Source organism: Palaemon carinicauda, chromosome 7 (genome assembly GCF_036898095.1).
Source record: "Palaemon carinicauda isolate YSFRI2023 chromosome 7, ASM3689809v2, whole genome shotgun sequence".
Lineage (NCBI taxonomy): Eukaryota > Metazoa > Arthropoda > Malacostraca > Decapoda > Palaemonidae > Palaemon > Palaemon carinicauda.
In genome coordinates this window covers 17,337,209-17,352,208 of record NC_090731.1, presented here as the reverse complement: position 1 = coordinate 17,352,208, position 15,000 = coordinate 17,337,209, and the positions used below count along the sequence as shown (strand labels likewise).

The 15,000-nt window shown below is 31.2% G+C and overlaps 1 protein-coding gene across 1 annotated transcript in view; it reads left to right on the top strand.

Annotated features, from left to right (window-relative positions):
• LOC137643496 (uncharacterized) overlaps positions 1-15,000 on the top strand; it is a 109,611-nt gene that overhangs the window by 90,706 nt on the left and 3,905 nt on the right. The window contains exons 4-7 of the mRNA XM_068376260.1: positions 81-151; positions 9,473-9,612; positions 10,263-10,387; positions 14,909-15,000. The exon at positions 14,909-15,000 is cut by the window's right edge and continues 281 nt beyond it. Of these exons, the coding sequence (XP_068232361.1) occupies positions 81-151; positions 9,473-9,612; positions 10,263-10,387; positions 14,909-15,000 (428 nt within the window). The remainder of the gene's footprint in view (positions 1-80; positions 152-9,472; positions 9,613-10,262; positions 10,388-14,908) is intronic.

Sequence of the window (15,000 nt, the reverse complement as noted above, 5' to 3'; positions counted from 1 at the left end):
TCCACCTATTCATGATTTTTGCTAATGTTGTGGGAAATTGATAAAAGTTGATTAATTCCTTTCCTTTGTTTCTTTATCAGGTTTCCTGGGTAAGAGCAAGAGATATCCACCTGTTAACTGCAGGAGAAACCACATACACATCGGACAACAGGTAATGCAAATATATTAAAAAAAATCCATTGATTAATGAGAAATGTTAGTAAGTTGAAGAGCTCAGATTTCGCTAAATTAATTCCAATGAAGGACTGGGCGAGTTGGAACAATCTCCATTTAATTAGTTATTATTCTTCCTGAAATGATGACTTTTCTTCTTCTTGTTCTTCTTCTTCTTCTTCTTCTTCTTCTTCTTCTTCTTCTTTGTCTACATCTTTTCCCACTTCTATATGGAGTCGATGTTTCTGGCCAGCTTTCTCCATCTACCTCTGTCCCACAACTCATCGCCGGTTATTCCCTTTGATCGAAGGTCATCCTTGATACAGTCCACCCACCTTCACTTTGGTCTCCTTCTCCTTCTCATTCCCTGTACCTCCATTTCCGTCACTCTCCTCCCAGTATACTGTTCCTCTCTTCTCATGACATGACCATACCACCTCAAGTCTACTTTCTTGGATCTTATCTGGAATGATGACTTATCTGATTTATGCAATTATACTGTATAATACGATGAAATAGGATGCTTACATTCAAAACTACGGACAGGAGATGCTTAGATCTGAGAGGCTGATGCACCTGTAAAATTGTTGATTTTATAATTAAGTCTTTTTATAGTTTATTTATGAAATATCTGTTTTGATTTTGTTACTGTTTTTTTAAATATTTTATTTTAATTGTTCATTTTTTCTCATATTGTCTTTATTTCCTTACTTCCTTTCCTCACTGGGCTATTTTTCCTTGTTGGAGCTCTTGGGCTTATAGCATCTTGCTTTTCCAACTAGGGTTGTAGCTTAGCTAGTAATAATAATGATAATGATAATGATAATAATAATAATAATAATAATAATAATAATAATAATAATAATAATAATAAGAAGAAGAAGAAGAAGAAGAAGAAGAAGAAGAAGAAGAAGAAGAAAAATGTAGATGAAAGAAGCTGATTAAAGTTTGTAATGAAATGGTACTGGAAAATTAAAACGATAATCATACAATAGTGGTTATAGCTTATAGCTTCATGTTTCATTTAGGGCTTAGCCTGCTGTGTTCTGTTATCTGAATTTTTTTTTTCTTTTTTTTTCTTTTGTGGGGGGGGTGTTTTCAAGATTCACATCGATTCAGATTATCATCACATTAACCAGAATCGTAAACCTGTAAAAAAAAAAAAAAAAAAAAAAAAAAAAAATCCGCAGTAATTTCCCGAACTGGTTCTTGCAAAATAATTATTTGTGTTTTGTTGAAATATTTCTATATGAACATATTTTTCTTACAGAAAACCAAAAGAAATTATTCTCTTGGAATTTACTAAGATAGACCGATACTCGTCCAATTCTTAGAAACGAATATGTGTGTATAGAGTATGGTGTGTTAATATCAATTTATTCTAGAATTTAGAAAAATATATCCATACTTGCTCATTTCTGGGAAAAGAATGTGTGTTTGCATAGGAGTCCATCGTGTCAATATTTACTTATCTTAGAATTTGGAAAGATATATCGATGCTTGTACATTTCTTAGAAAATAATGTGTACGTCCAGTGTTCACCGTATCAATATCAACTTATGTTAGAATTTAGAAAAATGAAAGATATGTCTATACTTCTGTTAATTTCTTAGAAATGAATATGTGTGTGTCTAGAGTTCACTGTATCAATATCAACTTATGTTAGAATTAAAAAAGATGTACGGATACTTCACTGTAAAAATTTTGCATTAAAAATAACGGTATATGACTGGCAACATTTATTCGAGGATTTTTACCGTTTTAAAAACGATTATATTGCCATAAAAGAGTGATATTACGGTCACCAACCCATAAAAGATAATAACAAAGTAAGGTAAAATTACGGTCGCCTGTATTTTATTGAAATACGGCTGAGAACAGTATATATTCACGGATAATTTCCGATTAAAATTACAGTTTTTTTTAAGTGTTGTTAATTTCTTATAAACGAATATGTGTGTGTCTAGAGTCCAGTATGTCAATATTAACTTTGAAACGATTGTGTGTGTGTCTAAAGTCCAGTATGTCAATATTGTCTAAGAAACGATTGTGTGTGTCTAAAGTCCAGTATAGCAATATTACCTTAGAAACGATTGTGTGTCTAGAGTCCAGTATATCAATATTAACTTAGAAACGAGTGTGTGTGTCTAGAGTCCAGTATGTATATATTAATTTAGAAAAGATTGTGTGTGTCTAGAGTCCAGTATGTCAATATTAACTTTGAAACAATTGTGTGTGTGTCTAAAGTCCAGTATGTCAATATTGTCTAAGAAACGATTGTGTGTGTCTAAAGTCCAGTATAGCAATATTACCTTAGAAACGATTGTGTGTCTAGAGTCCAGTATATCAATATTAACTTACAAACGATTGTGTGTGTCTAGAGTCCAGTATGTATATATTAATTTAGAAAAGATCGTGTGTGTCTAGAGTCCAGTATGTCAATATTAACTTAAAAACGATTGTGTGTCTAGAGTCCTGTATGTCAATATTAACTAAGAAACGAATATGTGTGTGTCTAGAGTCCAGTATATCAATATTAACTTACAAACGATTGTGTGTGTCTAGAGTCCAGTATGTCTATATTAATTTAGAAAAGATTGTGTGTGTCTAGAGTCCAGTATGTCAATATTAACTTAAAAACGATTGTGTGTCTAGAGTCCTGTATGTCAATATTAACTAAGAAACGAATATGTGTGTGTCTAGAGTCCAGTATATCAATATTAACTTACAAACGATTGTGTGTGTCTAGAGTCCAGTATGTCTATATTAATTTTGAAAGGATTGTGTGTGTCTAGAGTCCAGTATGTCAATATTAACTTAAAAACGATTGTGTGTCTAGAGTCCTGTATGTCAATATTAACTAAGAAACGAATATGTGTGTGTCTAGAGTCCAGTATATCAATATTAACTTACAAACGATTGTGTGTGTCTAGAGTCCAGTATGTCTATATTAATTTAGAAAAGATTGTGTGTGTCTAGAGTCCAGTATGTCAATATTAACTTAAAAACGATTGTGTGTCTAGAGTCCTGTATGTCAATATTAACTAAGAAACGAATATGTGTGTGTCTAGAGTCCAGTATATCAATATTAACTTACAAACGATTGTGTGTGTCTAGAGTCCAGTATGTCTATATTAATTTAGAAAAGATTGTGTGTGTCTAGAGTCCAGTATCTCAATATTAACTTAAAAACGATTGTGTGTCTAGAGTCCTGTATGTCAATATTAACTAAGAAACGAATAGGTGTGTGTCTAGAGTCCAGTATATCAATATTAACTTACAAACGATTGTGTGTGTCTAGAGTCCAGTATGTCTATATTAATTTAGAAAAGATTGTGTGTGTCTAGAGTCCAGTATGTCAATATTAACTTAAAAACGATTGTGTGTCTAGAGTCCTGTATGTCAATATTAACTAAGAAACGAATATGTGTGTGTCTAGAGTCCAGTATATCAATATTAACTTACAAACGATTGTGTGTGTCTAGAGTCCAGTATGTCTATATTAATTTAGAAAAGATTGTGTGTGTCTAGAGTCCAGTATGTCAATATTAACTTAAAAACGATTGTGTGTCTAGAGTCCTGTATGTCAATATTAACTAAGAAACGAATATGTGTGTGTCTAGAGTCCAGTACATCAATATTAACTTACAAACGATTGTGTGTGTCTAGAGTCCAGTATGTCTATATTAATTTAGAAAAGATTGTGTGTGTCTAGAGTCCAGTATGTCAATATTAACTTAAAAACGATTGTGTGTCTAGAGTCCTGTATGTCAATATTAACTAAGAAACGAATATGTGTGTGTCTAGAGTCCAGTATATCAATATTAACTTACAAACGATTGTGTGTGTCTAGAGTCCAGTATGTCTATATTAATTTAGAAAAGATTGTGTGTGTCTAGAGTCCAGTATGTCAATATTAACTTAAAAACGATTGTGTGTCTAGAGTCCTGTATGTCAATATTAACTAAGAAACGAATATGTGTGTGTGTCTAGAGTCCAGTATATCAATATTAACTTACAAACGATTGTGTGTGTCTAGAGTCCAGTATGTCTATATTAATTTAGAAAAGATTGTGTGTGTCTAGAGTCCAGTATGTCAATATTAACTTAAAAACGATTGTGTGTCTAGAGTCCTGTATGTCAATATTAACTAAGAAACGAATATGTGTGTGTGTCTAGAGTCCAGTATATCAATATTAACTTACAAACGATTGTGTGTGTCTAGAGTCCAGTATGTCTATATTAATTTAGAAAAGATTGTGTGTGTCTAGAGTCTAGTATGTCAATATTAACTTAAAAACGATTGTGTGTCTAGAGTCCTGTATGTCAATATTAACTAAGAAACGAATATGTGTGTGTCTAGAGTCCAGTATATCAATATTAACTTACAAACGATTGTGTGTGTCTAGAGTCCAGTATGTCTATATCAATTTAGAAAAGATTGTGTGTGTCTAGAGTCCAGTATGTCAATATTAACTTAAAAACGATTGTGTGTATAGAGTCCAGTATATCAATATTAACTTACAAACGATTGTGTGTGTCTAGAGTCCAGTATGTCAAAATTAACTAAGAAACGAATATGTGTGTGTGTCTAGAGTCTAGTATGTCAATATTAACTTACAAACGATTGTGTGTGTCTAGAGTCCAGTATGTATATATTAATTTAGAAAAGATTGTGTGTGTCTAGAGTCCAGTATGTCAATATTAACTTAAAAACGATTGTGTGTATAGAGTCCAGTATGTCAATATTAACTAAGAAACGAATATGTGTGTGTCTAGAGTCCAGTATGTCAAAATTAACTAAGAAACGAATATGTGTGTGTGTCTAGAGTCTAGTATGTCAATATTAACTTACAAACGATTGTGTGTGTCTAGAGTCCAGTATGTATATATTAATTTAGAAAAGATTGTGTGTGTCTAGAGTCCAGTATATCAATATTAACTTACAAACGATTTTGTGTGTCTAGAGTCCAGTATGTATATATTAATCTAGAAAAGATTGTGTGTGTCTAGAGTCCAGTATGTCAATATTAACTTAAAAACGATTGTGTGTATAGAGTCCAGTATGTCAATATTAACTAAGAAACGAATATGTGTGTGTCTAGAGTCCAGTATGTCAAAATTAACTAAGAAACGAATATGTGTGTGTGTCTAGAGTCTAGTATGTCAATATTAACTTACAAACGATTGTGTGTGTCTAGAGTCCAGTATGTATATATTAATTTAGAAAAGATTGTGTGTATCTAGAGTCCAGTATATCAATATTAACTTACAAACGATTTTGTGTGTCTAGAGTCCAGTATGTATATATTAATCTAGAAAAGATTGTGTGTGTCTAGAGTCCAGTATGTCAATATTAAATTAAAAACGATTGTGTGTGTCTAGAGTCCAGTATATCAATATTAACTTACAAACGATTGTGTGTGTCTAGAGTCCAGTATGTATATATTAATTTAGAAAAGATTGTGTGTATCTAGAGTCCAGTATATCAATATTAACTTACAAACGATTGTGTGTGTCTAGAGTCCAGTATGTCAATATTAACTTACAAACGATTGTGTGTGTCTAGAGTCCAATATGTCAAAATTAACTTAGAAACGAATATGTGTCTAGAGTCCAGTATGTCAAAATTAACTTAGAAACGAATATGTGTGTGTCTAGAGTCCAGTATGTCAATATTAACTTACAAACGATTGTGTGTGTCTAGAGTCCAGTATGTATATATTAATTTAGAAAAGATTGTGTGTGTCTAGAGTCCAGTATGTCAATATTAACTTAGAAACGAATATGTGTATGTCTAGAGTCCAGTATGTCAATATTAACTTACAAACGATTGTGTGTGTCTAGAGTCCAGTATGTCTATATCAATTTAGAAAAGATTGTGTGTGTCTAGAGTCCAGTATGTCAATATTAACTTAAAAACGATTGTGTGTATAGAGTCCAGTATGTCAATATTAACTAAGAAACGAATATGTGTGTGTCTAGAGTCCAGTATGTCAAAATTAACTAAGAAACGAATATGTGTGTGTGTCTAGAGTCTAGTATGTCAATATTAACTTACAAACGATTGTGTGTGTCTAGAGTCCAGTATGTCTATATTAATTTAGAAAAGATTGTGTGTGTCTAGAGTCCAGTATCTCAATATTAACTTAAAAACGATTGTGTGTCTAGAGTCCTGTATGTCAATATTAACTAAGAAACGAATATGTGTGTGTGTCTAGAGTCCAGTATATCAATATTAACTTACAAACGATTGTGTGTGTCTAGAGTCCAGTATGTCTATATTAATTTAGAAAAGATTGTGTGTGTCTAGAGTCCAGTATGTCAATATTAACTTAAAAACGATTGTGTGTCTAGAGTCCTGTATGTCAATATTAACTAAGAAACGAATATGTGTGTGTGTCTAGAGTCCAGTATATCAATATTAACTTACAAACGATTGTGTGTGTCTAGAGTCCAGTATGTCTATATTAATTTAGAAAAGATTGTGTGTGTCTAGAGTCCAGTATGTCAATATTAACTTAAAAACGATTGTGTGTCTAGAGTCCTGTATGTCAATATTAACTAAGAAACGAATATGTGTGTGTCTAGAGTCCAGTATATCAATATTAACTTACAAACGATTGTGTGTGTCTAGAGTCCAGTATGTCTATATTAATTTAGAAAAGATTGTGTGTGTCTAGAGTCCAGTATCTCAATATTAACTTAAAAACGATTGTGTGTCTAGAGTCCTGTATGTCAATATTAACTAAGAAACGAATAGGTGTGTGTCTAGAGTCCAGTATATCAATATTAACTTACAAACGATTGTGTGTGTCTAGAGTCCAGTATGTCTATATTAATTTTGAAAGGATTGTGTGTGTCTAGAGTCCAGTATGTCAATATTAACTTAAAAACGATTGTGTGTCTAGAGTCCTGTATGTCAATATTAACTAAGAAACGAATATGTGTGTGTCTAGAGTCCAGTATATCAATATTAACTTACAAACGATTGTGTGTGTCTAGAGTCCAGTATGTCTATATTAATTTAGAAAAGATTGTGTGTGTCTAGAGTCCAGTATGTCAATATTAACTTAAAAACGATTGTGTGTCTAGAGTCCTGTATGTCAATATTAACTAAGAAACGAATATGTGTGTGTCTAGAGTCCAGTATATCAATATTAACTTACAAACGATTGTGTGTGTCTAGAGTCCAGTATGTCTATATTAATTTAGAAAAGATTGTGTGTGTCTAGAGTCCAGTATCTCAATATTAACTTAAAAACGATTGTGTGTCTAGAGTCCTGTATGTCAATATTAACTAAGAAACGAATAGGTGTGTGTCTAGAGTCCAGTATATCAATATTAACTTACAAACGATTGTGTGTGTCTAGAGTCCAGTATGTCTATATTAATTTAGAAAAGATTGTGTGTGTCTAGAGTCCAGTATGTCAATATTAACTTAAAAACGATTGTGTGTCTAGAGTCCTGTATGTCAATATTAACTAAGAAACGAATATGTGTGTGTGTCTAGAGTCCAGTATATCAATATTAACTTACAAACGATTGTGTGTGTCTAGAGTCCAGTATGTCTATATTAATTTAGAAAAGATTGTGTGTGTCTAGAGTCCAGTATGTCAATATTAACTTAAAAACGATTGTGTGTCTAGAGTCCTGTATGTCAATATTAACTAAGAAACGAATATGTGTGTGTCTAGAGTCCAGTATATCAATATTAACTTACAAACGATTGTGTGTGTCTAGAGTCCAGTATGTCTATATCAATTTAGAAAAGATTGTGTGTGTCTAGAGTCCAGTATGTCAATATTAACTTAAAAACGATTGTGTGTATAGAGTCCAGTATATCAATATTAACTTACAAACGATTGTGTGTGTCTAGAGTCCAGTATGTCAAAATTAACTAAGAAACGAATATGTGTGTGTGTCTAGAGTCTAGTATGTCAATATTAACTTACAAACGATTGTGTGTGTCTAGAGTCCAGTATGTCTATATCAATTTAGAAAAGATTGTGTGTGTCTAGAGTCCAGTATATCAATATTAACTTACAAACGATTGTGTGTATAGAGTCCAGTATGTCAATATTAACTAAGAAACGAATATGTGTGTGTCTAGAGTCCAGTATGTCAAAATTAACTAAGAAACGAATATGTGTGTGTGTCTAGAGTCTAGTATGTCAATATTAACTTACAAACGATTGTGTGTGTCTAGAGTCCAGTATGTATATATTAATTTAGAAAAGATTGTGTGTGTCTAGAGTCCAGTATGTCAATATTAACTTAAAAACGATTGTGTGTATAGAGTCCAGTATGTCAATATTAACTAAGAAACGAATATGTGTGTGTCTAGAGTCCAGTATGTCAAAATTAACTAAGAAACGAATATGTGTGTGTGTCTAGAGTCTAGTATGTCAATATTAACTTACAAACGATTGTGTGTGTCTAGAGTCCAGTATGTATATATTAATTTAGAAAAGATTGTGTGTGTCTAGAGTCCAGTATGTCAATATTAACTTAAAAACGATTGTGTGTATAGAGTCCAGTATGTCAATATTAACTAAGAAACGAATATGTGTGTGTCTAGAGTCCAGTATGTCAAAATTAACTAAGAAACGAATATGTGTGTGTGTCTAGAGTCTAGTATGTCAATATTAACTTACAAACGATTGTGTGTGTCTAGAGTCCAGTATGTATATATTAATTTAGAAAAGATTGTGTGTATCTAGAGTCCAGTATATCAATATTAACTTACAAACGATTTTGTGTGTCTAGAGTCCAGTATGTATATATTAATCTAGAAAAGATTGTGTGTGTCTAGAGTCCAGTATGTCAATATTAAATTAAAAACGATTGTGTGTGTCTAGAGTCCAGTATATCAATATTAACTTACAAACGATTGTGTGTGTCTAGAGTCCAGTATGTATATATTAATTTAGAAAAGATTGTGTGTATCTAGAGTCCAGTATATCAATATTAACTTACAAACGATTGTGTGTGTCTAGAGTCCAGTATGTCAATATTAACTTACAAACGATTGTGTGTGTCTAGAGTCCAATATGTCAAAATTAACTTAGAAACGAATATGTGTCTAGAGTCCAGTATGTCAAAATTAACTTAGAAACGAATATGTGTGTGTCTAGAGTCCAGTATGTCAATATTAACTTACAAACGATTGTGTGTATCTAGAGTCCAGTATGTATATATTAATTTAGAAAAGATTGTGTGTGTCTAGAGTCCAGTATGTCAATATTAACTTAGAAACGAATATGTGTATGTCTAGAGTCCAGTATGTCAATATTAACTTATGTCATCTACGTTGCAGATTCGTGGCTGTCAACCCAGGCGGCGGAGACCAGTGGATGCTGCGTATTCATCACGCACAGCCATCTGACGCTGGCACTTATCTGTGCCAGGTGTCTATAAGTCCTCCAATGTCAACGTCTGTTACTCTGTTAGTGACACGTAAGTGAAACGCTGTTGGAAGGGACATGTAGCATACTGGTGATAATCGAATCCTTACATGTATAGTTTTTCCTTTGCTAATAACAACAGAAATCTAATATGGCCATTAAGTTCAACCTTCTTCTCAGAAGATTTTTTTTTTTCAGCGTAGGGAAGGTCCTTCCTTAATCAAGTAAAGTACAAAGTACATAACGTCGTTGGCACATTAAGATTGTCAATATGCATATTTATATAAACTTTTAAATGTTTATGAATATACTCGTTATATATATATATATATATATATATATATATATATATATATATATATATGTATATATATATATATGTATGTATGTATGTATGCATATGTATATGTACATATATATATATATATATATATATATATATATATATATATATATATATATATATATATATATATAAATATATATATATATATATATATATATATATATATATATATATATATATATATATCAAAGAGAGAGAGAGAGAGAGAGAGAGAGAGAGAGAGAGAGAGAGAGAGAGAGAGAGAGAGAGAGAGAGAGAACGTTAATCAACAATTCAGTTATTTAATCATACGCTTTTATTATTCTATTTCCAAATAAATCTATAAATCCATTATCTCTGTCTTCATGTTATCACAGAAGCCGTAGCGAACATCCGGCCGGGTACGGAAGTGTACTTGAAAGCCGGAAGCCGAGTAGTCCTCGTATGCGAAGTGTTCGGATGTCCGTATCCGGCTTTACCTGCTTGGTACAGAGGACAACAGGTGAGACATTTTTAAGTAAAGGTGAGAGAAGAAGCGGTGTTATTGGTACTTGTTCTTAAAATGTTCTATTTTAGTTGTTCATTATTTCTTTTGTGGTTTATTTGTTTCCTTGTTTCATTTCCTCGATGGGCTGCTTTTTTTTTCTTACCCCTTGGGCTTATAGCATCCTGCTTTCCCAACTAGGGTTGTAGCTCAGCTAATAATAATAATAATAATAATAATAATAATAATAATGACGATGATAACTTTAATAATAATAATAATAATAATAATAATAATAATAATAATAATAATAATAATAATAATAATAATAATAATTTTCATGTATTAAAAACTTGTAGACTGTTGGTGACCATAGATTTTTCATCCTAATATCCTTTCGAGTGGAGTAAACCTTATAATTTTCCTTATTCACTGATGTAGGACCATGAAAGATATTAAATTAAGTTCTTTGATCATTTTGATATTTGCTTGTTATTTTACACTGATGCCCATCCAACATTGGCAAAGAGTATTATTCATTTCTCGCAAACTTTTGTTCATGGGATAGAATTCATTGTTATGCATTATAAAGTGAATAATTCCTTCATTTGTTTTCATCGTGGTGATTGAGAGCTGTATAACACTGTAATCCATGCTTGTATAAATTTCTTTTTAATTTTATTTTATTTTTTTGCCACAATTGTCTTTGAAGCGATAAAAAATATTAAATTTTACATGTAAATTACTGCTTTATTTCCGAATAGAGCAGTGATGTACAGCAGTTAGTTTTGAAAAGTAAATATAATGATTTATCGAAGTTGTTTTATAATTTATCTAATATATTTCATGTAAATCCCAAGATGATTAAATCCTTATTAAAAAATTAAATAAAAAAGCACTTAATTTCGTATTACCAGTTTAAAATCTTATAAACCCAAACAAAAAATTAAGATTGAAAATTGTCTGGAAGCTAATTTTCTACCGTTTTCTATATAGAAAAGAAGTTTTTCTAATTGATTATCTTTGGTAAGTTTAACGAGGACGGTCTTTGTAAATTATAATGAGATTTTCCCTATGAAAGCCTTTTCGTATGCCTCCACCAACTCAGCTTCACGAAGCCTCTTATTCTCTTAATTGAGTTCTATGTTTCTTTCAACCAATTTTCCACGGATTACGCGTTGTCTATATTAATTTTTTTTTTTTTTTTTTTTTTTTTTTTTAAAGGAGGAGGAATTGCACTGACTCGCAAAGGTGCCCTTTTAGCTCGGAAAAGCTTTCTACTAGATAATTGGTTTGACAAAATAATTCTAACCAATCAGCTAGTAGGAAACATTTTCGAGCTAAAAAGGCACCCCTGACTCGCAGGGGTGCCCTTTTAGCTCGGAAAAGATTCCTAATAGCTGATTGGTCGGTCAAAATAATTCTAACCAATCAACTAATAGGAAACATTTCCGAGTTAAAAGGGCACCCCCTGCGAGTCAGTGCAAATGCGCCTCATAATAATAACAATAATAATAATAATACTAATAATAATAATAATAATAATAATAACGAGGATTATTCTAGCGCTCTTGTTCTATATATATTTATATATATATATATATATATATATATATATATATATATATATATATATATTAATAACAATATAAATATTCCCTTTACCTCGTTAAAAAATTAAACATAATGGTAGAAAAATGAAAAAGGTGAGGATAAATGCGACACATAAAACAAAATCCGGGAACATATTTTTCCATTGGTCTATGGAAAATTCAAATTTATTCTTTTAGTAAAACGATAATTAATGGATAAAAATTGAGATATTTGTTCAGCAATGTTTAAAAGAATATTCCAGTCCTACAGCTGCGCATCGCATTAAAACCAAATTTATTGGCCATAAATCTATGATTGTATAAAATATATAAAATCTATGAACTCCTTCTGGAAGGTGATTCAAAATGGATGAATTTTATTACACCATCAATTTATAATAATATTCTTCATGTCTTTTTTATTACCTATTTTCGTTCTAATACTCCTTTACTCAAATCTTGCATCAAGAGGAGAGTCTTGTGTTATTATTATTATTATTATTATTATTATTATTATTATTATTATTATTATTATTATTATTAGCTAAGCTACAACCCTAGTTAGAAAAGCAAGATACTTTAAGCCCAAGGGCTCCAACAGAGAAAAATAGCCCAGTGAGGAAACGAAATAAGGAAATAAATGAACGATCTCAGAAATAATGAACAATTAAAATGATATATTTTAAAAACAGTAACAACATCAAAACAGATCTTTCACTTATAAACCATTAAAAGACTTATGCCGGTTAGTTCAACATGAAAACATTTGCTGGAAGTTTGAACTCTCGAAGTTCAATCGATTCAATTATAAAGTTATCCCAAGATCTATAGTGAAAGATCTTAACTTTTCTTTCATTCAATTACCATTCAGCTTCATTATTCATCCTCTTAAGCGTTTCTTTTATCCAGCATCTGCATTTCAAATATGCTTCTTATACTTATTACTGTATTTTTTTTTTTTTTTTTTTTTTTTTTTGCCGTACCATGAACAATATTCACCATGAAAATCTGAATCTAATTATATCCCATTCATGATTTTTCTCACCAATTTGGAAGGATATCATAATGGAGACCTTATTCTTCAGTTAAAATTCTTCCTTTCTAAGTTCATTTATCAAAAAAAAAAAAATGATTTAATAGAAATTAATGCATTTGTTACTCCCCTGGCTACTGAACCCTAACAGGACATTCCTTTTGTGTGATGTATCTAATCAGGAATTAACTTCTTTTATCACTATATTGATCATTGGAAATTCCATCTTTTATTGTTGGCATTCCTCCTTCCTTCATGCTTGCATTCACAATTCTTTTTCATCGATTCATTACCCCCATCATTGGATTTTCTGATTCCTCATGTATTTTTAACATTTTGGTATCCTAAATAGTTCCTATTTTTCTTCCATCTTTTTTTTTTTTAAATGCAGAATTTAATGTGACTTTGTTTCATGTTATAAGGGAGACTTCACTTCTTATAAATTCAGTTATTACTAAGAAAATGATCATGAAAACTTTAAGGAATGTACTGTGGCCTCGGAAATAAAAGAGTTCATTACCAATCATGTATTAATGTTTCTTGCGTTTCTGAAGAGCATATGTATTGCATTTAAAGGTTTAAGGTTTAAAGGCCGCTCATGAATGGCAGAAGCAAGAGACAGTGACATTGCCCTATCAAGCAGGACAATGCCCTAGAGACTGACCATATATATGATTAGCACCCAAGCTATCTCTCCACCCAAGCTAGGATCAAGGAGGGCCAGGCAATGGCTGCTGATGACTCAGCAGATAGACCTATAGGCTCCCCTAAACCTTCCATCTTTAGCTCACAAGGATGGTGAGGTTGCAGCGACCAAAGAAATGAGAAAAAATGGAAGCCTTTATTTGCTATTGAACTGATTATATCTACTGGTACTCCAATCCTTTCAAATTTGTTCAAATCTGATATAGTAAATTATTGAAACGTAAAAATCTTTATATATCTTTATATAAGACAGCATTTTACGTTAGTAAATTAATCAATTAAAATTTGAATTATTCCCCCATACAGAATCTCTAACGTAAACAGACTACAGAAAATAGTCGCACGATAATCTTATTCAAAGGCTTCAGTATTCTAATTCTATAAATAGAAAAACCTTTTTCAAGAAAAGCTTTCTGATGATTGGTATGTCTTCGTCTATTGTCAACTATAAGAAGTCCAACAAGACAGCAAAGATTGCATCTGAACCCTAACCAAATAGGAAATGGGAAAGTGGCCTTTTCCAAAGTGCCTTTGTAATATGCAGAGTTTATCAGAAAGACAAACATGCTTTGAAAAATCTAATAGCAATTGTTTTTTCTTCATTGTAATGTGTATTTTAGTTAGTGTTTATCAAAGGATACTGGTTTAAAAGATTAATTGCTATATCCTCACCTATCAGTGCAAATAACTGTCAGTTTAGCATATACAATATCACTTAGTGCCGTTGTAAACATATTTTTTTTTTTTTATCTCTTGTGTATTTTTTTAGGTAATAGTTTAAAAGATTAATGACTATTTCCCCACTTCCTTATTTCTCTTCCTCTTGTTATGTTAAAGTTTATATAGTTCATATAGGAGATATTCATTTGAATGTTGTTACTCTTGTTAAAATATGCTATTTTTCCTTATTTCCTTTCCTCGCTAGGCTATTTTCCCTGGTGGAGCCCCGGGGCTTATAGCATCCTGTTTTTCCAACTATGGTTGTAGCTTAGAAAGTAATAATAATAATAATAATAATAATAATAATAATAATAATATTATTATTATTATTATCATTATTATTATTATTATTATTATTATTATTATTATTAATAATAATAATAATAATAATAATAATAATAATAATAATAATAACCACTGCAAAACTCACTGTCAATTTAACGTATACAATGCCCCTTCGATCACCAGCTTATATTCCTTATTCCAAAGCTTCAAGACGGCACAGAAACCGAAGAAGGTCACATACAAGTTACATCTCCTCCAACCACACTGTCCTCATCTACACCGACTCCTTCAGACAG